This window comes from Lemur catta, chromosome 4, assembly GCF_020740605.2.
Source record: "Lemur catta isolate mLemCat1 chromosome 4, mLemCat1.pri, whole genome shotgun sequence".
NCBI classification, from domain to species: domain Eukaryota; kingdom Metazoa; phylum Chordata; class Mammalia; order Primates; family Lemuridae; genus Lemur; species Lemur catta.
Genome location: NC_059131.1, coordinates 52,783,548 through 52,810,402, shown reverse-complemented (window position 1 = coordinate 52,810,402; position 26,855 = coordinate 52,783,548). Strand labels below are relative to the sequence as shown.

Below are 26,855 nucleotides of genomic sequence, written 5' to 3'. Positions count from 1 at the left end.
TGGGATTGCGGAATCAAATGTTAAGTCTACATTTGTTTCTTTGAGGAATCTCCATACTGTTATGCATGGAGGTTGCACTAATTTGCAGTCCTGCCAACAGTGTATAAGGGTTCCTTTCTCTCTGCACCTACGCCAGCTTCTGTTGTTTTTTGACTTTTTATTAATGGCCATTCTGAAAGGGGTTAAGGTGGTATCTCATTGTGGTTTTAATTTGCATTTCCCTGATGATTAGTGATGTTGACTAAGTTTATTTTTTTAAACAAGCCAAATTAACTTTCTCATAACTTTCTCTTTCTTCTACCCTTTTTTCTATCATGTCTTCCAATATACCCTACAGTTTTGAAACCCCTTATTCAAAGCAGATCACATTATGAAATCTGAAATATTAAATGATTAGGTTTGTGGGATTTTTTTACCCTGTGGCTGATGAGAAGTGTCTATATCAGGCTTTGCACAAAGTCCAAAGGAAATGATATTGATGCTCTGTTTAGCTTACTACCAGCAACCACTGAAAAACTGTTATTTTAATCTAAGCAAGTTCCTCATTTTGCTTTTGAAAGCCATTCTCTGTGGGTAGATTCTTAGCCACTGTGTGTGTGTATGTGTCTGTGGGTGTTTACAAGAAAAACTTAACATCTCTTCATAAATTCAGTACTAAATCTCCACCTATGTGTTAGATTCTTACATTACATGCCTACTTCTATTTTTTTCAGATTGAATGCTTAATTTTCTTATCTCATTATCAGTTGCATGATGCAAGAAGACATTTTCTTCCTTTTTATATACTTTCTTAAATCCTCTACAATGTATTATTTTACAATTTGTTTTTCCCTCATTCTAGATTGGAATCCTGAGTAAATGTTGTTTACTCTTTCCAGTTTCAAATGTTCTTCAAATGCAATTGACAAGTTTGTACACATCTTTATCCATATCACTAGGGGTAACGTCTGTCACTCTGGGGCTCAGACCCACATGAATTAGCCTATTTCTATGCCTAAAGGAGCCTAAGCTTGATTTCTAAGCCAAAAAGGTTCAGATATCACATCTATACCTATCCTCTAAATATCTACTTTGGCAGGTGAGACCTTCATTCCATCAGGAAGAATTGATTGCCCATGTTTGGAAGTCTCAATAATGCTTTGAATACCTGTCAGGCCACTGTGAGCAAATGTGCAAATTATGTAATTCAAGCCCCAGGGGACAAGAGTCACCTAGAATACAACGCAAATAGTGCTATCTGGACTTAAGCAGTGCATATCCTGCTCAACCACACGTAACAGCCCTTCCGTAGGAAACTTATTTTCCCCTAATGTAAATAGTTTTCTGTATCCTTAATGAATACAGGAAAAAAAATCAAATTATTTAGATGACTTGAGCGATGAAAGATGGTTTTATCCTCAGTAAATAAAACTGAGTTGTAGAAAGGAGAGTCATTAGTGGTAGGCAAAACAGAGCATCACACCAAAAAGGCACTAAACACAGTCCTATTTATTTCAAAACATAAGGTTAACACAATTTTAATAAATATTTTTAACAATGAATGTAGAAAAACTATTGTGCATATTCTATGAAGACAACCTACTAAAGAATCAGAGAAAAAGATAGCCCTTTACCTCTGGGCCATTGATAAAACAATCTGGGAACAGGAACAGCCTCAGGAATGTTGCAGGGGGATTGAGGGAAGGCAAGAGAGAAATTAATAAAAATCAGGAAAAATTTTCTATTCTCCTTTCCTTACTGGGGCCTTAAAATTAAAAATCTGGAGTTGAAAAAGTACACTTTCACACACATATGTGGTTCTATGTGTGCTTGCTTTCTCAATTTTGGAGAAGAATCACTAGTTAGTGGTCAAGGTCAAAACTGTAAACAAGTTCCCGATTTCAATCTAGGCCCCCTAGAACCCAATCAGGAGCTGCTACTGCTGATGCCTCAAGCTCAGGCACAGCAACCAAATCCTAAATGCAGAACAGAGGGTGCGACACTGTGTTAATGGCCACCAGCAGTAGCTCTGCGCAGATCTGAGTCCTTTCAGCACCATCTCTGTGAGCCGGCCTGTAGTGCAGCCCCTCCGTCCTCCGCAGCTGCCCGGGCCCCCCACCCGTGGAGGGAACCTGTCTAGCCATTTTTTCTGTAAATCTCAAATAAAACAGAACCTCACAGATTTGGGGTCCCCCTGCTGATTATAATCTACAGTAGAGACAGACTTCAGGAAAGAACAAAGGGAGACCCCTCTCAAGATCAGCCTCAAGTCCAAGTTCAATACTCCTCCCCGGGTCTTTTTCCCACAAGACATAACCTTCCCAGCAGTAAAAAGTAATAGAAAGCATCACTCTAAGAGCCACCGCCGCTCTCAGGACGTGTCTAGGTAGGACGAGGAAGAAGAAAGCACGCCTTCATTTTGTGACATGATCTCATAGCTGAGAGCAAGTGGAAGGCGGCTAAAGAGAACAAAAGAAGTTTATACCTAGTACTCCTAGGACAGATCGGCAACAGTTTCTAAGGGAAGAGTTGTCTCAGGTTCGGGCACATTTGAAGACAGCTGAAGGCCAAGACTTAACCAAGGAAGGACACCTGCAGGACAGCTAAATACGCTTTCACTTCCTTGGGTATTAGAACCACAGGGTATTTTTTTAAAGCTAAGGATGTCCTAGTGTAATCCCTTCATTTTTCAGAGGAGGCCCTGAGGGCTGGAGAGGGTAAGCGGCCTGCAGAGGCCACACAGCTTGTCCTGTCCATCTGGGGGGCACTGAGAGGGCCAGAGAGGCTGCAGTGAGCAATGCAGTGCAAGGAATCCTTGTGCCAAGTGGTCAATCACATTCATAATCCTGCGCAGATGAAAGCTTCCCATCCTGGGCCCTTTCTGTGGATTTGTCACAGCAGTGGGCTGGTCCTGGACCGAGCTTATCCGTGGACTTCCCTCAGGAGGGGCTGCGAGTGCAGGCGTGCCCTCACTTCCCAGTCCGGGAGGCCACCTGGATGGCTTTGATCCAATCTGTGCGCTCCTTGGGGGTGGCTGCTTGCAAGAAATAATGCACTTCATCTGCCGTGATGATCTCAAAAAGGTTCTCTTCCTCACTCTTCTTGCCTGGGGAAAAAGAAAGGGAATGGCAGTGCACACAGACAGCAGACAGGCCACTTGGTCCACTCTCCTCTGCAAGTCATTTTAAATCTCTATTCTCCCAGTGTTCTAAGAAAATTAAATATGTGGTTTGCAAACATATGTTGTACAATTATAGAATAACTCATTGCATAATTATATATATAGTATTCATGTAGATAGATACATAGTATAATAGTGTGTGTGTCTATTTTTAAGAAATAAGTAAAACACCCAAGGAGAAACATTTTCTTTCTTAGTTTATAATCAAACTAACTTTCTCATCTTTACATACCAATAGCAATCTCTAGTAGTGTCTAATGGGTACCTTTCCTCTGTTCATAACATAAACCACGGACTGACCTTAAAATCTATTTATATCTATATAGAAACCAAACAAAACCAGACCTACCACCAGGACCACAAGTAGAGCTTGAACTAGTTTTTATCAAGGGCTAAGTTAGAGCTTCTGCTGACAGACCAAAAGGCAATAAATTGGCCAATACTGTGACAAGACTTAAAACATCACAAATCAAATTAAAAAACAACATGCTCCCTACCCCAAAACTAAAGCATAATTCTCAGAGGCAAGGCGAGGGGGTGGGCAGATTCAAGCTTGGTAAAAAAAAATCTAGATTTCGCAGCTGTGGTGCTTTCCTGTCCACCTCTGTCACACCATAAACCCAAGATGGCAAGGGTTTGTACGTTAAAAGCACATCTCCCCAGTGATACCATTTCTCCCCAGCTGCTGAGAATTCAATCTACACCCACACGTTTATTCCACGCACCAAATCATAGACTTGTGACCTGAGGTCAGCGAGTGCAAGCACCTCACTTTTAGAGCAGGAACTAAGATCCAGAGTAGGGAGGTGACTCACTGAAGGGCGTGAGGCTCGCTGGCCAGCAGGGACCTGACTGGAGCCCAGGTGCTCTCTCCTCTCCCCACGTTGCCTCACGGCACAAAGCTCCTTTTGTTGTGGGAGAGTTCCTGGTCCGGACATGTGAAAACTTCCTTTAAGGAGTGACATGCTGAACTACAGGTGTCAGGAGCTGACAGCTGTCCCATCTAAGCCGGGTCTGAAGTGATGGGTTTTCTGAGCTCTGCTCATGGACTTACTCGAGACACCCACAAAGCCACGCTAACTGCCCAAGGCCTGGACAGCCCAGGCAGCAGTTGGGAGAGAATAAATAGTTCCTGGTCTCTCCGAGGTTTTCAGACAGTAAATTCATTCACGCTTCTGCTGACTGATGGATGGATGGATTGATGTTGGCTCAGGATGCTCAGGTGCGGGAGGGGACTCTGAGCAGACACACCTCTCTCACACAGAAACTCATCTTACCATCTGGGTTGGCCTCCACCGAAGTCACCACACAGCCTCGCAAGCGAATTGCTCCCAGGGGATCTTCCCCCTAAAGGAGAGAGGAGTTGTTCGTTATGTTTGCAAAATAGAGTGTATGGATATACCTTTTCCTGTTGGTGCAAAAGCCACAAAGACTCCCTCTGGTATAAGTCAGGGACCCCAAAATAAATAAGAGCAGAAAGAGATTGAACAAAGCTCCTTCTAGATCGAGGGTCCTTCCAGATCCTCCACACTCCACTTCGGTGGGGCCAGGTAGGCTGGATGAGGAGGCGCAAGTCAATCTGGGCTTCCATCTGGAGGAGAGTGGCAGGGGAGGTAGAGAGGCTCTTGTCTCCCAATAAGGAAGCTCCCAATAAACAAGCTCTGCATGTTTCCAGAGCTCTTCAGCCCCGTGCACCTGACACAGCAGTATAGCCCTCACAGGAGGGGGTCTAAGGGCCCTGTGCTGCAAGCTGAGGCTGGGGACCCAACCCAGACAGAGATGTCGTTACACATTACAGGCGGCTCATTTTATTGAGGAAAAAGTCCTCTTAAACAATCAACATCCCAGCTTGCTGGGCCTAAATAATGCTTTCATCCAAATTGGCCTGGATGAGGAATGATCACATTTTTGCATAAGTAGAATGATGGACTGATTGAGCTCTCCTGAAAATATCAGATTGGGGCAAACAAAAAAAAAAAATTATGTTGAGTTGACCAAACAAATTATATAGTGATATTTTCTTCCATCCCTGAGATTATGCTGGCCTCGATGACCCAAGATCTCAGATCTGTGCAGCGAAAGCGGGTAGGAAAAGGTAGAGGAGGATGGGAGAGAAAAAGTGGGGTGTGAAGAGGAAAAAGGGATATCAACAGAGCAGAACGGGGAATGGGAAGCCCAGCTCTTAAATGCAGCGGAGGCTCCTATTTGAATGGCTTTATGAACCACAGAATCTCACCCCAGCAGGGTCATAGTAGTGCATGTAGGCGGGGTCTTCTCTCAGAATGAACTTCCTCACTTTCCAGTTTTTCCTCCTGTGCCCCTATATCCAGGATCGACATAAAAAAAAAAGGAATGATGAGTTCCTAGCATCACTCTGTATACAAAGTACCTACATAGTAAGTCTTTAATGAAGTGAATAGAGAAAGAAAAGATGAAATACTAACTCTGACCCATGTCTGTCAGGGAGATAGCACTATCATCAATTAATAATTTGGACATTATTATATGAAATGAATGGATTAAATTATTTCCAATGATTGTCTTCCCGTTTTAATATGATACAAGACAGTACTCTGTACAATGTACTGTGTTAGGAAATATAGGGGACACAAAGGGGTTTAAGACATGGCCCTGCTCTTCAAGGAATTTATGATCTTTGTGGAAATATAAAATAGCAAATGCCCAAATCAAATAAGTGGTATAGATAATGGGTTTCAAAGACATTAGATGAGAGAGATGTAATTGTGGGCTTTGTATGTGAAAGCAAACCTCATACAGACCTGCATTTATCCATGGGTGACACACAGGATTTAGGTGGGTGAGACAAAGGTGGGTGGGAAGACTACTGACAACACAAAAGCGTAAGTGAGAATGTACAAGGCATATTCTGGCACTGAAGAATAAGACCAGTCTGGCCAGAATGGAGGGTCATGAGGAGCAGCAGAGGCAAGGCTGGACCAGTGGACACGGACTTAGTGGAAATGAAAGGTGGGGGCTGCTGCTGATGGCTTTTGACTAGGAAGTGAAAAGATTACATTTTAGGAAAGTGATATGGTGACAAAAGATAGGATGGACCAGCTGGTTAGATGAAAGGAAAGCCAGGGGAAAGATGACAAAGTAAAAAGGAGGCCATTAGGGAACAATTGCAACAATCCAGGCCTTAATTTATTAGGACTAAACTTCAGGGAGCAGCAGTGGAAATGGAAATGAATGTGGCTGTAACAGCCATGATGAAAGAAGAAGAATAGGACTTGGCCTTTCCCCGTAGGCTTAGACACTGGCATTGTCTAGGCTGTGAGTTGTAAGGGCAGGATTTGTGTCTTGCTTATCTTTGCTCCCCAGTGCCCAGCACAGAGCCTGGCACATGAAAGCTGCTTCCTATCTCTTTGTAATTGCCATGAATTACCGAGTTATTTCGATTAGCTTATAGTAGATTTTAAAATGTCACGGTAAAGCTGATTCTATAATTTCCCACAAAAAGTTCAAATGACTTCAAACTCAGAAGCCAAAAAAATTATTAGATTAGAAGATACATACATAGTTTCTACTTTGCCAACACGAAGAATACTATTTGCCATTTTTTAAAGCACCCCACATTGACAGGTACACATGTAAATTTTCCAACATTTTTTATTGCACTTGTGTTGAAAGCAATGAAATGTGTGGTTTTAGCAAACAGTGCCTCCTTCATAAAGCCAGGCCAGAGGAGTTTAAAGGAAGCTTTCAGGAATGGGCCTAAGCTTTTTGGCTAAATATCTGGTGAAGAAGCTCATTGCCAAAGAACCTTTTACTTGCCTGAAGTATGGAGCCAGGAACCCCATAGAGTCATATGCCAGGAGAGAAAATATTTCTGTCTGCTATGTCATGTCATGACATTCATTTCATGGGCATTTCCTGAGGGGTTTTAAGGAATGCATGCGTGCCTGGGGCTTCCAAAAATTGTTGCTGAACCATCGAAGTCATCTGCTTATATTCAACTTAATTCACTCTACAAGTGTTTATTGCCTATTATAAAGAAGGATGCTAAACTCTGAAGCAGATGCAAGATAAACATAGACACAACATTGTCCCTCTCCCTGAAAGAATCTATATGTAGATATTAAACAAGTAGATATTTTATGCATTGTCATAACAAAAGGGATTATATTGAATACAATCCAAGATTATTCATCCTCAAACTTGCTACATTTGCCAGTTGGAATTATTTCCTCTGGGATGAGAGAACTAGAAAAAGAGGAGCAGTGGATGGCCTCCAGCTGGACACAGCCACTCCCATCTGTGCGGTGTGGAGCACAGGTGTCCTTTCTCATGTAAGAAGCCTTCTGTGGAGGTTAACCACTCCCAGCATGGTTTACTTTTTGTGGAACTTAAGTTTTACAATATTTTAAAATTCCCTCTAGTGGTTCTAACATGAACCAGGATTACTAACCACTGAGCTAAGAGATTACAAACATTAAAGGAATGACAATTCAAATAGAAAAGTTTTGCTCACCACCCCCTGCTTAAAAAAAAATAGAGAAAAGAATATTATAAAAGAACAAAATTCCTGAATGCACGTAGGTTTCTGAATTCTTCATGTAAAAAGGAAGCTTCTGAGGATGACTATTTAAATTATTGTATTTTGATAATAAGATAAATTAGCTTTTAAGAAAACAGCTAGCTCAGGTTCCAGGTGATTCACACATCAGCATCACTTGGGAGCTGTAAAAATCCAGACCTTGATCTAATTTTCTTGGGATGCAACTTTAACAGTCCCTGGGAGATTCAAATGTGCACCAACTGGGCTAGCGAAGGCTAAATTGAACCTGTCAAAGGCCATGTAGAGGAAGGCAAAGGAAAACACATAAGTAAGTTTACTTCCTGTCCCCATTATCTGCAAAACACACACGAGCACCCATTACCCACAGCTACTTTTTGACCATCCAGGGTCTCCAGCAACTGGGGTGCTTTGCTCAGACATGGCTCCAGTCCAGTCTACACTTTATCTACCCCTTATTAAAACTTATCCTCAGCTTTCAAAGAGCCCCACTCCAGATTAGGGCTTGACCAATCAACTAATTCAAGATAGCTCATAACAGTACAGAATTATGGAAGGAATCAACTAAATAAGGAGATAATGAAATTGCCTCCCAAGTTACTCTTGTCTTAACAGCCACATTCTAGCACCTGCAAAGAGCAAGGAGCATAGGACTGTTTGGCAGAACCAATGGGAAGATGGCAATGGGCAAACTCTGCCCACGGGCAACTGCCAGAGCCTTCCCTGTATAAGGCTGGCCCTGCCCCAGGACTTCCCTTTAATCTAGTTGGCTGGTCACCCTGTCATAAAAAGATATTAGGATAGTCCATCAATTTTTTTCTAAATACTTGCTGTAAATTTCTTAGAATACTGTTCTCTTAAAAGCTGATGTGAAGGTAAGTTTTCCATTCTAATGAGTCACATGCCAGTGAAACTCAAAATCCATGTCTATACCTACTCTCCACTAGCCCAAAGTCCCTCTTTGTAAATGTTAATATAAGCTCTGGTCTGATTTTTCCCTCCTTGCCCATCCCATTAATCACTAAGATGGAACTTATAGGGTCCTAATATGAAGTAAGTCAAATCTCTCAGTCCCTAGGGACATATGGACAGTGAATTCATGAAAATCTCCTTACAGCAAATGAAGTTCTTTCCACTATATACTGAGCAGTGCCTTTAAGCACAGCCAGGAAGGCAAGACCTTGGCCCTGTAAAGCAGCCTTGGCCTTTTATGTCACCATGTGCTAGTATCAATTTGCTTCCCCCTGAAAATTCCCATGTCTTCCTGCCACTTCTTCCTCTACCAGGTGCTGATCCTGGCTTCCCTGCTTGGCACAGCCCATGTGTTCTCTTACCTCTTGGCATCACTGCGGGCTTTGGCACCTGGTAACTGACTCCTGCCTTCCAGACTGACAGTGGCCTGTACCTGTGGACACCTGCACTTCCCCCCAGGACTGTGTCCACACCCTCAGTCTGGATTTGACATTTGCCTGCTGTTCCTGTGGAGCTGGCCTGAGGCATGCCCTTGTTATGGTGTCACCATGGCCTACTTACAGCCTAGAATGGCACTGCTCTCCACGGTATATGATGTTCCCTTTCTGGGTGTGACCTGGTCCCATTTTCCTTGTTACTTTGAAGGGAGGAGGGACAGGCAAAACGGAAGTACTTTGACCATGCTACCCCTCTGTCTTTCAGATGACATCTCTTAGACAATTTATCTCCTCCAGCCAATGAAGAGGGCAATATTTTTCTAGAAACATCTTTTTTGTATCATGGTGTTGATACAAGAGGCATCTTCCTACTTCTAGGGGCATCTGCTGCACTACCTGCCTCAGTCTTCCTGACCTAATGCCACTTCAATCATCTACTTAGCTATTCATGCATCTTTCATTCTGTGGGCTTCATTTTCTGCTCAACTACTGGCCAAATTAAATGTCATTTCGTAATTTAGAAATCAGAAGGACCTGGTCAGGGGGAAAGGCTGGAAGGAAATAGTGGTGACCACTCACCTGCTTCAGTAAACATCCCTGCTTGATAATGACTCCTCTGAATTCTTCCTTCAGAATCACGTCATCGTCACTGGAATTCTCTTCACAGAAGAACCCACTGTCTGGCTGTTGGGGAATCAAACAGCAAGTTGACTTTACCAGTACATATTCTATCTCCATCTCCACCTCCCCTCCAGCCGCTAGGGTAGCTCCTCCTTTTCCTTCTGCTCTTGTGTGTATCCCAATCCACACTTCAGAGGTTGTCTTCGGCTAGCCAGGTTCCCCTCCTACTTTCACTTGCTTTTAGAGACTGTTTCTTGTCTCGTCTCCACTCAAGTATGATCTTGTCAATATTCTTTTATTTTGTAGGGTCCCTCAAGCTCGATCATAGGTTTAGCTCCATCTTCCTCACCATGCACATTTCTGCCTTCAAAACTTTCCTTCTCTTGGGTCATTGTGGCCACATCCTTGAAAGCAGGATGGGCTGATTTATCATAAGCAATAGTATCTTCATCTCAACCTCTGCCACCAAGCCCCTTCTTTGAGAAAACTGAGAGCATGTGTCCAGACTCATCCCCTGAAGTCAGGAGGGAACTGGGACTCACTCAGCAAGAGGGGGCAAGGATGAATCATACAGAGAAAGAGGAGCCTCTGTGATGGATATTTTTAGAATCCTTCACTTAAATAACTATAAACAACCAGGTCTAAGGTCTAGGGGGTGGTGGGAGGGGAGAAAACCAAATCAACAGTAGAGCTTCCCTCAAAGTGAAATGAAACTCTCTCTGGGGCATTCACTTCAATTTTGTAAGAAGGGTGGTTCTCTTAAGTAGCTTCCTAACTTCTGCACTCTGATCCAAAATAGAAATGAAACTACCAAAATTCCCCTAAGAATCCACTGTTGCTTATTTTCCACCTGGCCCAAGGTTAGGTTCGTATTGTGTAACACAGTGTTTCCCAGTCTTCAGTGGGCATGCATACCAGGAGAGGCACAATAAAAAGATGATTGTAGGAGGTGACACAGATAAACACATTTTGTATTGAGTCAGATATTTTAATGTACATTTGGAAAAATACAACTAACACATCACACCTGTGATTTTATAGATGCCCCTCTGGAAAGGAAGCTCCGTGAGGGCCGGGTTTTTACCTGTTTTCCCACCCTCTACCTCTATATCTCCTTGATCTTGTCTAGGAGGGTACCTGCCATGGACTAGGGCCTAATAAATTTTTATAAATGAATTATTGCTTAGAATAAGGATAGATATGATACAGTAAAGTTTAAAAAGTCTACATAAAGAAAATTATTCAAGTAAACAATAGTTTCCTTTAACAAGCTCACTTGGATGGGGTGGGTGTTGTGGAGGAGCAGCTATCAAGTCTGGATGGAGCATGTTGGAGCAGTGGAAGCTTCATATGGGCCTGGGAGCCTCAGGTATTTCCTTATTCTTCATGGCTGACCTTCCCTGGACCCCCACCTAACAGTACTCTGTAGGGCAGGGCCCTTTCTTTTGCATCTGTGTCTATGAACTGAAAATCCACCTGCAATCTGCCCAGGGCAGGCCCCCATTACAGGGAGAAGAGATGGGTAGCTTTTCTCACTTACAAAGTAGTAAAAGGCATCGGGGTTGTCCAGGAAAGGGTTTTCAGCGGTTCCATCCACTGCATTCTTGGACATGTCTCCAGCGGGCTGCAGATACCCTTCATTGAGCAGTGAAGAGGCGATCATGAGGCCTTCCTGGCGATTCCGGACAGACCGGTTAGACACCAGCCAGTCGATGACACAGCTACCTGCGTGGGACCATCAGAGGGAAAGTGAACTCTCTGTACTGAAGAAAAAGCCACGGACAATCACCCCTGAACTGACTCCAGAGCACCCAAGTGTCTGACTTGTCTCATCTTCCCTGTTATTCCAAGAAAGAGAAAGCAAAATGAGTGGTCTAGATACCTAGAAACAAAAGAAACAATGTAAAGGATTTTTTAAAACATCTACATGCTACTTAAGAAGCAACACATACATCAAAGAAATCGTTTTTACTAACCCACTCATTTCTTCCATTAATGAACAAACACTTATTTAGCACCTACTAGGTGCTAGATACTCGGATGGGTGTTAGGGAAATTCCCTCAGGGAATCTAAAGGGCGAGGTGGCTGATAAGTCAGTCTTGCAACCAGGGCCCTGCTCTATGTTAGTCAGTACCGTGGAACTCCTGGGTCAAATGTGAAGGCGTGAAAGGGGTGGAGAGGGTGGGAGGAAGAGGCTGCACACTCATGGTCAGGAAGAAATTCATAGAGGAACTGACACTGGGCAGAGGCTTCACAAATGAGTGGGTATTTACCAAGCATGTGAGGCAGGGACTCCAAGGAACCAGCCCCAGCCGAGGAGGAGCAGCAGCAGCGTGAACAGATGCACACAGGCATGAAGCAGCCCCATGGGGCAGGGGACGGGGTGGTGGAAAGAAGGCAAAAGAGAACAAGAGGAGGAGGAAGGCACAGGGTGGGTGGGGAGAGCTTTAATGGCACATTAAGAGAGTTGGCTATGAGAAGTCATTGCAAGTTTTTAAATAGGAAGTAACATGTCGGATGCGGTGTCCTAATTTAGAATTTGATGACATCACCCACACTGATCGGCACACCTGCGCAGGGTCTAGCAGTAACCTTGAGAAGTCATTTAATCAACCTTCTGCCTCAAGAGGGGATTGCAAGGAGAATAAAATGAAATCAACCCATAAGTTGGATTATTAGCCGGTTATGATGAAGCTTTGTATTAAAAACAGCATGTTCCTTATCACAACAACAAAAATATGTATAAGGCTTTGGATATGCTAATTACCATGATTTGATCATTACACAATGTGTGCATGTATCAGAACATCAATTGTACCCCATAAATATGCACAATTATGTGTCAATAAAAAAATTTAAAAATAAAATAAAAAACAGCATGTTCTTTACAAACGTACCCAGGGAGGGAGCCAACATATCAGCCTGGCAGTCCCAGACTATCCACACATGAGCAGTGGGGGCTGCACCCTCAGGGCAGGAGTGAGAGCAGTGGGCTAGTGAGCCTTCCACGAACGTCATATATGAAAGGCTTTGCCCACTTTTCTTTCTTTTCAAGGGTGAACTAATGATACTGCATTTCAGATTTTAAACCTCACAGCAATCTTGTAAACCCAAAAAGCCCCTGAGCTCTTCCTCTTTTCTAAACTCATAGAATTCATTGTGAAAAAAAAATGTGGGATCTTCTAAATCATAATAACCACTTGAGAGCTTGCACCACGTAGCACTTGGCCTGGCATTGTTCTACATGCTGAACAGCAAGCCTAGGAAGTGGGTGCACTGTGATTGTCTCCACTTTATAGACAGGAAAAATGAAGCACAGAGAGGTTAAGTTAATGGCCCAAGGTTTTACAGCTGGTAACTTGCAGAGCCAGGATTTGAACCAAGATAGTCTGGCTCCAAAAAACATGTTTTTAAACACTATACTACCTAAACTTGTAAAACTTATTGTCCAACCCTGTGGACCCTCTGACATCCCTAATATTGTCATTTAAATCTTACATTGTATGCCTTGATCCTGGTTTATCATAGCAAGGGTTGCATCTTACCCAATTCTGTGTCTATTTCTAGCAATTCTCAACATAATGCCATTTATTGAAAGAAAAAATAAAAAAACCTTGATTTAGCTGGAACTTCCAAAACATTATCTTGAACAACAAAGTTCTCTTCTACTCGTCTTTCCCTTTTCACCCTAGCAAGCCCCACTCTCATGCTCCCCAGTCTGCATCTGGGACCCCGTCCACCCACCACGCTCCACACACCCCCCCACACACACATGAGGCTGAAGAACTCCCTCATTTGCCCTATTTCAGGCTTGCAAGTCCTTTTACCTGTGAAGCAGTGGTTAAAAATCTTCTTGTCCTTCTCTAGATTCAGTTCTTTTATTCCTTTTTCAGTGTCTTTCATGGACAAATACAAGGCACTGCAGAGATTTAAAAAAAAACAGTTGGATGAATGGGGACCATTTCAGAATGGTGAGTTCTCCCCAGGAGCTGTCACCTTACAGACACTGCCCATGAACACAACTCCCACCCCTCTGCACCCACTCTGGGTCCCCAGAGTATAATCTCTCCACCAGATCATAAGTAGTTAAAGGGCAGCATGCATATTTGTGTAACTGTGGCCCACATTGCATTGAGCAAAATGGACTAGCAAAGTACTTAACATCTGTTAAATTTATTAAAGTCTTTGCTGCTTTAACTTTTGGTACCTGAGATGGAGAGTTGCCCCAAGTTAGGTGCCCAAGATGAAAGATTCTCGGAGCCATTTTTCCACACATTATAGATCTTTAAGGTCCCTCAATCCTCGTGTCCCAATTTTTTAAAGGTCTTCAAGAGACCATCTGTTGTAGACATTTGCCTCTAAGAAAGTCAACGTTTCTACTAAGTTCATCTCTTATTTTTGAAAGGGTAAGCTATAAGGCAACATAGTGGGAAGTTCTCATCTTTGCCCTTGAAGTAATAAAGCAAAAATAGCCTCATCAGAGAAATCCTAAGTAACAAAACAGAAGACCAGTTTCATGTATCCCGTGGCTTCCCACAGTCCAAGCATCATTCCCACTTAGTTCTGACAGTCCTGGCCAGGAATGTGGTCACTCAATGTCCCCAGTCAGCAGCTGAAACTAGACCAGGTGCCTCCTCTTGGGTTTTTACCAAAAGCTTCCGTGGTGAGGGAAGCTGCTCGGTGTCACTAAGCTCAGTGCACAAACTTTATTGAAGTTCCGTGACACGCCAAATCTTGTGTGAGTCACTGGAAGGGGTATCTTCAGTCCCCTCTCAGGGCCTCTCCCTCCACCCATGAAACAGTTCTTGTTGGACATTTTAAGCAGCCAGTATGGGATTCTTTTCGTCAGGGCTCCTGATTCAGAGAATGTTCAACATAAAAGCAAAACTAGCAGGAAGAAAGAGATTCCTAGGGAAAAGAGTTCATGTGACTGGAGAAGTGAAACGTGAAACATTCTGGAAGGAAGGAACCCCATTCCCAGCCTCTGTCAGGGGCTAGATCTACCTATTGGCCTCTGACCACATTTAGGCTACAGCCATCGCCTGCAATTCCAAGCCAGCCAACGTCAGAGGCCGTTAAACCCGACCAGCGCACAAATGGCTTCCACTCAGGATGGGTGTTCCCCCTGGCCGGCCCTTCCTCACTGTGAATGCACGAACTTGAACTTGAAACCTCGCCTGCTTGGATACATAGCCCCTGCCTTTTCCTTCCTACCTAGAGATCCCAAAGCCTTTTTTTTTTTTTTTTATTTTTGCCAAAACTAACTTATTATGGTTACTTCATATATGCAATGATGAGTTTCTCTCTCTCTCATCTTGATCTTTCTCTCCGTTACCCAATATGAGAGAATTTATACTCCACTAGCCTCCTCTCCTCAGCTGGTAGCTTTGGAGAGGACATGATCGCTCCTTCAGACCCAGGAAAGCATCTTAGTGCACCAAGTGCCAGTTTCAACCTGGCCGAGTGGATACAGACTTCAGAGGGGGCCAAGACATCAAGCCTTGGAGCAGGATCTGTTATGTTTTTCTCTGTCAGAGGGAAGGAAAAAAGAGAAAAGGAAGGGGTAGAGAGAAGTAAACACAGAAAATCACCCTAAGTCAATGGTTTCTGGCAGTCGAATGGACCTCCTGGTGGATTTCCTCGAAAATTTCTGTCCTCCTTCAATGCATTTAGTGGCCTTCTTGATGTCCCGAATCCAGGCATCTCTCTCCTCCAGGAAGGCTGCCTGGAAGAAGTGGTCCTGCTGTTTGGTTGTAGTGATCTTAAACACAAACTAAAAACCAAAACACATCCCATTAGGAATGATTCCTTTCAAGGGGCCAAGGCCCTTCATGAAGCAGAGCAGTTGACCCAAACCCATTCTGGCCAAAAGAGACCCAAAAGCCAGGGTGGAGTGTGTGGGCTGGTGGAACGAACTGTAAGCTACACATGGACTGAGAGGTCAGTGCCTGACCAGGGTTTCATTGCAGCCGATGATGTCAACTCACCATCCTTTTGCCAAAGTCCTGACAAGGGCTGGTCAAGGAGCTTCCTTTCAGGGGAATCATTCCTTTGGGGCTGTTGTCACTTTTCTTCTTATAGAATTCAATTCCATCTTCTAACAATACAACCCACATGGGTTTCCAGGTGTTGAACACGCTCCCCTGTAATGACAACAAAAAGAGCTGAGATGAGCAGGGATCTTTGTGAACTGTATTTTCTTCCTAAGAGGAGAGATTCTCTATTTTCTTAGAGTTGGCTTAAAAAATGTTTCATGACATCATCTCTGTTCCTTCAATATAAACACTCTCAAATCAGTGACTTTTTAGGGTGCCTATCTCATTTCTATGCCCTGCCCTTTGCTCTAGCTGACCCCACTCTCTGGAATGCCCTCGCCCAACTCTCCCCTCTCCCCTTTATCTCCCAGACTAGCCTCTCCCCATCCTTCAGGGCTTAGCTTAGCCACCTCATTGATGAGGCTTCCCAAACGGCACCCACCCACCCTGGTCTCAGGGTCACCATCACTTTTCTAACTGATTGTGCCACACGCTCTGGAACTTTGTTATATGTTGTGTTATATAGTTCTTTAATTGTCTTCGGTGTGGTTATCTGTTCTTCTCCATGGCAATGCCATTATCAGATACTTTCATTGGCTCATGATACTGAGCATACAGTGGATGTTCATTAAAATAATGCAAAAGATTATTTCCCAAACTGCCAAGTGTCAGCAGTTATCACACTTCACTGAGAAGATCAACCAGTCCTTCTTATTGTCTACTTCGTCCCCACCCAGACTCTTTTCTGCTGTAATTTCTCCTGTACCTCCCTTTTCACGCTCAGTTCACATCACTAAGAATCACAAAGAGACAACCTCATATAAATATTCTCACCCCGCTGCTTTGTGTAAGAACTGTCGGCCGGGCTTTCTCCTATAACTTCATCTTACCATGTCTTAAAATATAGTTCATATGTTTTTGGTCTTCGTTAATTTTTAAATTCTTAACTGTCTAGTTTGAAGAGAAAAAAATAGACAAAATAATCCTTGGTATTTGGTTGGAAAGGTTTTTTATTTTTGTTTTAGAAATTTTAATTCTTGGGAGGGTTTGGCAGAATTGAAGAAAGAGTCAAATATTCTAAAGTCAAAATGTAGGAGGCTCTTTTCAAAATATGGTCTACAAACCACCTAATATGACTCACTAAAGATGGGTAGAAATAATAGTTCGTTATACCCCAAAGCTCCCTTCGCTTCTAAGACCTTGTAATGCTGCTGAAATTGCTGAATTTTAGACAATCTAGCTAAGCTCTATTTCCTCCCTACTGCACTTGCCCTCGTGGAGTCTCAGTTCCTAGCACAAAAATGGGTATAAGAATGACTACCTCAGAGCTTTCAAGCACATGTTAAGTGAAATAATGTGAACAGGACTTTGTAAGTTCAAATGTGCTCTACAAATGGGAGGTTGTATTATTAAATATCTTGAGAGATGGCCACGTATAAATGCCTTCAATACTTTGTTTTTCCAGCACAATAAACAGCTGTTCTTTTATCCTCTTTCTATTCTTTTCTAAGAAGGAAACAATAATTCTATCTTACAGCATAGTAACAAGTATAATTAGGCTTAGATAATGTATGAAATATGTATATATAAGTGTATAATGCAAGTATATACTTATATGCATCCAATGCATATATACATCATACAATGTATATATATTTTATACATACATATGTATATTTTATACATAAAATGTATAAAAACACTCTGTCAACTATAAATTGCCACTAAATTATATGTTCCAGGAGAGCAGGAACCTACCTCACCATGATATTAGCAGATGCTCAATAAATAATTTGCAGAATGAATGGTTGTAATTAAAATCATATTATGTGTTGATGAATAGATAAGACTGATAAAGAAGATATAAAAATTATTAACATAAGAATAGAAACAATAATACATAGCAATGTTTTCTAAACATGGCATTCTATAAACATATGCAGGACTTAATAAATAGCATAGCTTTGGCCGGGGTGGAGGCCAGCATTTGTATGACCAGGCTGCTTAAGAAAGCAGCCTTCAGGGGAGAAGGGGACTGTCATTCTGCCGGACTTTTTTAAAAGTTAAGATAAAATGCATATACATCTATTTAATACAATTGACCCATAAGCCCCTCATGGACCTTTACCAAGGGGATGTAGTATGGATCTCTCTACTTTTCTTCTTGTGTATTTCAGGTTGCCTTTCTGTGGTTTATTTTCTGCTCCCAAGCCTTGTGTTCAGTTCAACTCAGGAATGGCAAATATACCCTATATCAAGTGCCAACTCAGACTGAGCAGTCGTGGATGCCCGAGGCTGGACTCACGGAAAAGCGTCACAATCCAACATTCTTGTCTCCCGTGGGGATGGAGGCCATCCATGGGCCTGCATGCTGCAACTGCTTCCGTCCCTTGGGCTAATCTGATTTATTAGAATACGAATGTCGAGGGGAAACTCAGGCAGCAGCCTTGTGTGCAGGCATGGCTGGTTTGTATAAAAATCACTTGCAAAATGTTTTATGATGCCAGAGTGAGTCTGTCCACATCAATGTGGCCCTTAGGAAAATCCTTACTTAAAAAATTTTCATTTTGGGTTAACACCACCTGCCCCGTTAGCAATAAATTAACCAATTCTGACTAGATCAAGAAGTCTCTCTTTCTGGTCTATATTTTTGGAGGGCTTTGGAAGGTCTATTCTTTGACCCATGATGTCACTCTGTCATGACCACCACAAAGTAGAATTATCATCCAGTTCCCAGCAGATCCTGCCGCTTATCTCAGAATACAAAGGGCCTCTATATAAAGGTCCAGTTGCCCAAAAGGAAGACTATTTATGCCAAGATAAACATTTGTGGAACTATCACTTTGCTTGTCCAAACATTTCCTTGGTTTGAGCTACTAAAATAATTCTTTAAATTAAAATATCCTATCTCTTTTCCACACAGGCAGAATAGCTATTCCAGACTAACACTGGATTATTTCCTTTTTAAAAAAATGAGCAAGGTCAGGTGCTATGCCAACACACAAAATAATCTCAATCAATTGCCTGTTTTACATCTTAGAAAAATTCACATCCAGAATACAAAGAGTTCCTACAAATCAATAAGAAAAGTACAAACAATCCGATTTTTAAATGGACAAAGAGTGTCTGGCAGGTACTTTGCTAAAGAAGATATCCAAAAGCTTATGAAAAAGTGGTCAACATTATGTGTCAGGGAAATACAGATTCAAACCACTATGAGATACGTCCTCACACCCACTAGAGTACCTAACATTTTAAAAGATGGAGAAGAGTAAGACTTGACAAGGAACTAGACTAGCTGGAACTCCATACATGGCTAGCAGGAGTGCGAAATGTTACATCCAATTTGGAAAAGTGTTAGTGCAGTCAAACTAGGAGGCTAATACTTTATAAAATAAGAGAAATCTGACCACTTATTACACTTAAACATTCTTCCAGGTTAGGTAGTGGTTAGTTAGGTTACCATGGTAGAATTGGGGTGATTTCTCTCTCCTCTTGGACACTGCTGCAGCCACCAGTTTCCCACTCGATAACCTGGCAGCACCTCCCCAAGGCCATCCCTATATTTTCCCCTTTCTGGCCCCAGCCCTCTTAGCGCTCACCCAAGAGCATACCTGGATGTGTGGTCATGGAATGTCCAAACCAGAGAGGAATTTAGGATCATCTACTGACACTTTCATCATATAGATAAAAATGAAAGGCCAAGTTAAGTGACTGGCCTAATACACCTGATCAGTTAATGTGAAGGTGGAGCTAGAAACCAGGTCTCCTGATTCTCAGTGTTATGCTCTTTCCCTTCCTTTCAGATGCTGTCTTCATTTTGGTTCTTGCATAACTTTGAATAACTCTGGAATCTGGATCAATTTCTTTAGACCACTTAGCTAGATATTTCACTCTAATGGAAATATATACACACACGTGCACACACACATAAACCCACATATATATCTCCATATGCTATATGGAGAGATATACCTCCATATATATGTGTGTGTGTGTGTGTGTGTGTGTGTGTGTGTGTGTATAGGTAGGCATGCATGTATAGCATGTGTCTATTTTCTCCCATTATACACCAAAACCTATAAAATTACTTGTCTGCAATGAGCAGGTTTTAGATGCTGAGTCAGATTTAAAGTTTCCCAGTGAATAGCTTATCATCATCATGGGACTGGCATAATTTAGCACATAACAGTCTGACATTGCATGACACCAAAATAAGGGATGAGATATTTGACCATGCAAAAAAATGAACCTCTGTACATTTAAAAAAATTGCAACAACTGAAAAGCAAATGAAAATGCATGGATAATTACAATATATTATCATATGATTAAAGGTTAATATCCTTAATATATTTTTTAAAACTCTTTATCATCAATACAAAATATACAAAACACTTACATTTTTTTTAATGGTCAAACAGTATAAACAGGCAATTTTCAAAAGAAGAAATATCTAGGTCCAATACACATAAAAATGTATTGCTTCAACAGCAATCAAAGACATGCAAATTAAAATAATAAGATACAGTTTTTTCTTTAATAATATTTTTAAAAGACTTTTTAAAATCTTTTTAAAAAGATGTGAAAAATAAAAGAGCTCTATGTTTTAGCAGTTTGAAGTGGGCTGTCAAAAAACCTAAACTCACTGTGAGCTGCATAAATAAAAGCAAAAGATCTAAAGCAAGGAACATGATATCCTAACTTTTTGTTTTATTTTATTTTTTCAGGACAGGATCTGGCTACATTGCCCATGCCGGTCTGAAACTTTTGGGCTCAAGCAATCCTCCTGCCTCAGCCTCCCGAGTAGAGTAGCTGGATTACAGGCACGAGCTCTAACTTTAAATAAAGCCAGCAGGTGCCCATGGGCTCTGGAGCTGGAAAGTTCAGGGTCAAATCTCAACTCTGCTACTTTCTAGCAATGTGACCTTGAGCAAGTTTTTAAATCTTATTTTCTTCATCTGGCAAATGGAAATGGTGATACCTACTTCTTAGGGTGGTTGGGAAATGAAATAAATCAATCCATGTAAATTGCTTAAATCAATATCTGGTACATAGTAAGTAAGTACTCATTGACTGCTACCTGTTCTACCTGAAAGTCTATGGTTATCAGGTGCCCCTGGACAACTACGTTGAGTCCAGGGACCCTCAAAGCTGCAGATAAACTGGAGCCTGTTCAAAAGAGAGCACCAAGGTGGCATCATCTCTCCTGGGGAATTGTTGAAGGAACTGGCTGGGTTTTAACCCATAAAGGGATAAGCGGAGCGGATGAGAATTATCTTCAAAGATGTGAAACAGCTAGATTGTTTTGTAGTACCAATAGGTAGAGGTTTCACGAAAACAGTTTCTGCATAATCTAAGGGAGAAAATTAAATTAGTGAGTTCCCTGACAAGAGAGGTATTCAAATATGCTTGTCAACAGATCAGTAAAAGAAATGCAGGCCATAGAGGAGAAGTTCGATTACATATGTAACTTCCATTTCTGCACTGAGATCCGACACATCTATTCCAAAGGGCCCACTGCTCCGCTTCCACTTACTCTGCTGTTTCCAGATGCTCCCACTAACACTTGAGCCACACTTGCAAGCCAAAAGAAATAATAAATCTTAGAAACACATTTTACATAATCATCTAAAAAGGAGTACCCTGTCGGAAATGACTTTTTTAAATACTTAAAAAGTGACTATAATATGGAACCCTGATTCCTTGGTCTCTATGAGTCTGTTTTAGGCAAGTTTCTTTCTTTGAGACATGGTCCTTCAACAGATAATGATTGAACAGCTCCTACATTTCAAACACTGGCCTGGGTGTTGGGGGTATAAAAATGAGCAAGATCCAGTCTCTCCTCTCAAACAGTTCACAAGCTCTCAGGGGAGAGCGTGACCCCCAGGTCAGTGTGACGAATGCGCAGATTGGAGAGCGCCTTCCTCAGTATGTCCAGTTTCACTGAAAGACTCCACAGCCAGTGGCTGAGAGTTGGGGAAGTTGGATGTTTGTGTTTAGAACCCCTGCCATACAATTCCAATAAAGTGAGGACACCACTTTTAACTTCCCCTTTCCCTCAACTTCTCATTTCATCTGCTGACGTATGACTAGAATTCAAAGGAAAATTACATTATGGTCAAAACTATGTATCTAACTAAAGCGGAACTATGAGTCACTATTACCTATTTTCCCACACCCATGGGACGTGTTATTTTAAGTGGATGTTGCATTCAATTAAGCCCTTATTTCTGTTACATCATAAATCATACCTTCCAGTTTTCCAAACTGATTCATAAAATCACTGCATAACATCCCAAACAAGTGGTTGTTTTGTACCTATGGAAACTCATTGAAGGTAATCAAACTAGTCTATTCAGTAGTATATTTTTTATGTAAATAAACTCTTCCAGGTTAGACAATTTTTCAATAAAATCATTAAATAAGCAATACAGAAATGGTACAGAGGGCTGAAGAATGGAGTCTTAGATTTAGATTCAAATTTCAAGTTTGCTTCTTCCAAGTTGTGATGTTAGGCAAGTTACTTAATTTTTCCCAACATTAGTATCCTCACCTGTAAAATGAATGTAACAAAGTGCCTACTTCCCATTGTTGTAAATATTAAATGAGATAATATACTTAAAGGTTTAGCATAGTGGCTAGCATGTAGTAGGTACTCAAGAAATAGTAACCATACAGACAGGTAAGAGTACAGTTTTGTGGGTAACACTGCAGAGTCATTCTGGCATGAGGTTCTTCTGGGTACCACCCATCATAGCAACAGCGCTTTGGAAAAGAAAGTCACCACAATATGAGCCCACGAGGGCCACACGGAGAGTAGTAAGGCTCTGTGTGCTGCTGGGGCCAGACTGCTGAGTTTCAAATCAGTACTGCCACTTATCATCTGTGTGACTTTGAACAAGGTCCTTGGCCTCTCTGTATCTCAATTTCCTCATCGGTAAAGTAAGGATAATAATGGTACCCATTTTGTAGGGTCTTTATAAGTATGTTACATAAATGCATTAATGCATTAAATGCTCAGAACTGTCCCTGCTGCAGAGCAAACACCACATATGTAGCTATTGCAATGATGATGAATCAATGGATACAAATCGCTGGGGATTGTTTCATCCTGTTCAGAAGACAACGTAGCTGCAGGGAAGAATTCCTGGGCCAGGCGGCCCCCTGACTCTCCTCCTCTCCCTTTCGCCTCAGACTTTCCCCTTCCACCTCAGCTTGCAACAGCTCTTTTCCTTCCTGCTCCAGCCACTTGTCCTTCTCTTTCTATCATCCTGATTCCCGTGCTTTCTCCCAGCCTCACAGGACATCCAAATCCCTAAGCCACTCTTGTGAGTCCATCCTGCCGCATGAAGTGCTTGCTGGGTTGGTTGACATGGAAGCGACAGCTTGCTCCATAAACCTCTTGGAATGAGATTAGTTTGAAAAATGACTTGGAGGAGTCTAGGTTATTTATGGCAAGTAATTTGTTCCTGTCTCTCTATTATACAGCTATGATTATAAACATATCTATTTCAGTAGTATGTGTTCAAGGACCTTCCAAATATGTTTATTGCCTAGAAAGTAACTTCCTAATCAGAGAGAAAGGAAGGCCGAGGTTACTAAACCCAATGTTTCCCACAATAGTTTGTCCAGGCCCCACTCTGGCACTAGGGAGTTCATCTAATCTCTGTTTTGCTGGCTTGGGTGAGCCTGCCTTTCAGAATGCTGCACAGGACCCATGAGATGGTGGGCTTTGCCGTCAGGCAGGCCTGGGTTTGAATCCCAAGTCTTCTTCTCACCAGCTATTTGACTGTGAGCAAGTCACTTATTCTCTCTGAGCCTTAGTTTTCTCATCTGTAAGATGGGGATCGCACAAGGTGATTAGGATTAAATGAGGTCATATTTGTATAGCAGCTAGCTGCTACATGGTTGGCTCTAAGCACTTTCTTGTAAATCAAAAATGACAAGACTGAGGCAGGGAAACCTGGATGTTATTAAGAATGACAGCGGTGGAAAGTGACAGAATCATGTGTTTTCCCTCCCCCTCTTAACCATCATCTTTATGTAAAGATCTCATCAGGAGGCAAAAGAGGAAACCTGAATTGTGAAATGTGGACAGTTCTCTTGCACAGAAAAAAAGCAGAAACACTTTATAGTTAGCGCCATTGACTGTTGACCCCAAGAGTTCTGACTTGACAAAACTGCACCAGCATATTCTAATGTTGTACTTTTTTTCTTTCCAAAATATCTTACCTCCAATAAAATTATTTCATAAAACGAGACATAGGAGAAAGATGTTCTTTATTACTACCCAGGTATCTTAAGCTGCATAAGAGAAGGAGGAAAGATTCATCTATTATTACTTGTCATGTTTAACATCAATAACCCTAGCCAGGGCTCCTAACAGTCTTGTCAGAGAAAGATTTTCATGGCTCTTTTTTCATGATTAACTTGGCCACCAACCCAGGAACCAGTACATACCCCCATTAGCATCTAGGAGGGGATTCACTGTTTACTGAAGTGTATATTAATACTAATACTAATAATCAGTGTCTTATGTAGCTTATGTAGCACATACTATGTGCTAGATTTCTGATATATATAGTTTTCAATCCATACGTGTCTAAAATCTATTAATGTCTAAAAAAGTTAAGAACTTTAATACCTTATTGGGAAATTCTGGCTTTGGGTTTAGTTCTGCATCTGACAAAGGGAATATTTCTGAACCAAACATTTTTTAAAGGTGCCAAATTAGAGAATGTTAAGGCATTACATCAGAGAGTGTTCAAGAGGTCCCAGAGAAAAATGCAAAAATTATGGAAAAATATAAATTATAAGCATTAAAATTAAGGAAGATATAAAGTGTAGAACTATCAGTATGAAATTTCACTATGTTTTCTTCCAGGTACATTTTCTAGATTGGCTTTTACAGGCCATAATCTGTGAGAATTACTCTCCCTGATTAAAAACATTTAAGTCCTTATGTTTCATAACCCTGACTCCATCATCCCCACCTTCTAGTGAGACAGCCTGACTTATTAGAGACTTAGTCTTCATATCTTTGTAATTCTGGGAGTTTAAAATATGAACATACAAACTTTATAATAGCAATTTTCATTGCAAGATGCTTCTAATTTTTTAAAAAACAAAAACAAAAAACCTTGCAGAAATGTTTCCATTTACTTGCTTCTCAGGATACTAGCCCAAGTGATCAGGAAAGAAATAAGTCAATTTTAGTTATTATTGGTTCTCAGAGAGCACATTGGTGTCTATTGCAAGGAATCTACATAGACCTCTGTGCAGATGTGTGTCTTTTCCAAAGGCTGTTTCAAAGTATGGCTAGCCAGAGGGATTACCCACGGAGTGTCCATTTATTTTCCAGCACCAACTCATAACTCTCACCACCACAAATACATTATAAACCCTAACTTAGATTAACACGTGGACTGCCACACTAGAAAAAAATTTTTCCCTGGGGCCATGGTGTTTTATTCAAACAAAATGACCCTTTCTAATTTGTTATCGTTTATTGTTTTCTGTGCATGAGTCATATGCAATGCAATCCATGTTTTTAGAATTAAATTGTCAATATTAATTGTAACAATAAGAATATCAACAAGTAAGATTTTTAATGAACCAGCTGCAAGGTTTTGCTTTACAAGGCCCTGGGCTCAAAACTAGCCTGAGTTAAAGACGACTCATGGTGGTCCATGTGTTGAATTTTCTTTAAGAAAATGCAGGGGTGCTGAACAGAGCTTAGTGTCATAGGTCAGAAACCCAGAGTCAGAGAGTGGGCTCCTGGTCCCAGCTATGTCACAGCCATGTGACCTGGGGCAGTTGCTGAGCCTTCTGGGTCTGTGTCTTCTGTGAATGAGGGAATTAGGCCAGCTGACCTAAGGTCCCTTCAGCCTGAAAACAAAACGGAATCAGGCACCAATGTGTGCTATTTAACCCCAAATGAACGGCCTAAAACAAAGTCTCATGTTCATTCAATTAAAAAGCTAGGCCTCTGAAGGAATGTGCTAAATTCCGTTCACTTCTGAAACACTGAGCTCACTTGGGTTGGTGCGAGCACGCTTGTGTAGCTGGGTGTTGCCCACAGGATGCCAACAGGCCCTACGTGTGAATTCACCATTCTGGGGGGTTTCACAACGACTCAGCACCCACTGCACACACCCAGCATCAGAAGAAAGACCAACAGTGCCAACAAAACTCAATTTTCCTTTTGTAACACCAGTGGGACTTAGCATTTTTGAGTAAACTTGAATCTCTATATTCTAGTTTTTAAAATGGTGCATCTACAACCTTGATGGCATGTTACACAAATTTCCTAAGAATTGTGAGTGAAGAAATTTCAGCCCAATAAAAAAGATAAGATTTTTAATGCATCAGTTCTAAGAAGATGGCCCAAGAAATAATCTATAATTACTGTATCATTATATCAACTCATCTTTAATCACTTTATCCTTTCTCCCCCTCCAAAAAAAACCCCAAGCGGTGGCAGAATTTAAATAACAAATGAATAGTCTCTCCAAGTAAACTCTATAGCACAGGAGTTTGAGTCTTTTGGCAGAATGTGTGCGTATGGCTCTTGAAAAGTCCCCACCTTCCAGACCCTACAGTCTGGAATTCTCAGACCCATCAAATCAAACCGTGAGGAAGCTTGAGCAGGATTAGTTCACCCTTAAGAAACAGAAGGCAGTTTTTTAACTACCCTTCACCGGAATATGTATTCCCCCTGCCAAACCCCACATTCTACAGGCTGCCATGCTCTGCTATTCCAACCCAATAGGTTCAGAGTGAACCATTCCTAAAATGAGTAAGGGGAGCAAAAAACTGGACACCAGTCCTCCCCAGCCGGTCTTCCCCACCCTCTTGTAAGTGGCACTTTTACTCACCCTCTTCACAAGGTAGCCCTCCCTGATCTGCTTTGGTTCCATGTCGGATGGACAGACAGGTCCACTCTCAGACAAGTTGTCCCGGCAGCTCAACCTCCTCTGAGAGCCGAGGTGCTTGTGGGCTGCCTTTTCTACAGCGGGTCTCTTTCACAATTTCCCCTCCACTACGAGCACATGATCACATCCTCTTCCCCTCACTGGGGTGGAAGATCA

The 26,855-nt window shown here is 41.8% G+C and overlaps 1 protein-coding gene across 1 annotated transcript; it reads right to left on the bottom strand.

The window, feature by feature from the left end:
• Nucleotides 1–1,466: 1,466 nt before the first annotated feature.
• Nucleotides 1,467–26,855, bottom strand: PLEK (pleckstrin). Its single transcript, XM_045549757.1, has 9 exons — nucleotides 26,643–26,855; nucleotides 15,716–15,871; nucleotides 15,320–15,501; nucleotides 13,556–13,647; nucleotides 11,268–11,452; nucleotides 9,686–9,790; nucleotides 5,397–5,480; nucleotides 4,438–4,507; nucleotides 1,467–3,085 (listed from the first exon to the last, which is right to left on the bottom strand). The coding sequence occupies exons 1-9, from the start codon at nucleotides 26,682–26,684 to the stop codon at nucleotides 2,949–2,951; spliced, it is 1,053 nt and encodes a 350-aa protein (XP_045405713.1). The 5' UTR covers nucleotides 26,685–26,855; the 3' UTR covers nucleotides 1,467–2,948.

Excerpts from the sequence above, each read along its gene's own strand:
- PLEK (XM_045549757.1), bottom strand. The coding sequence starts at position 26,684 with ATGGAACCAAAGCAGATCAGGGAGGGCTACCTTGTGAAGAGG. Across the intron at positions 9,791-11,267 it reads CCGATGCCTTTTACTACTTT|CCAGACAGTGGGTTCTTCTG; the intron begins GTAAGTGAGAAA and ends ATTCCCCAACAG. Across the intron at positions 5,481-9,685 it reads AGGGATGTTTACTGAAGCAG|GGGCACAGGAGGAAAAACTG; the intron begins GTGAGTGGTCAC and ends TCCTGGATATAG.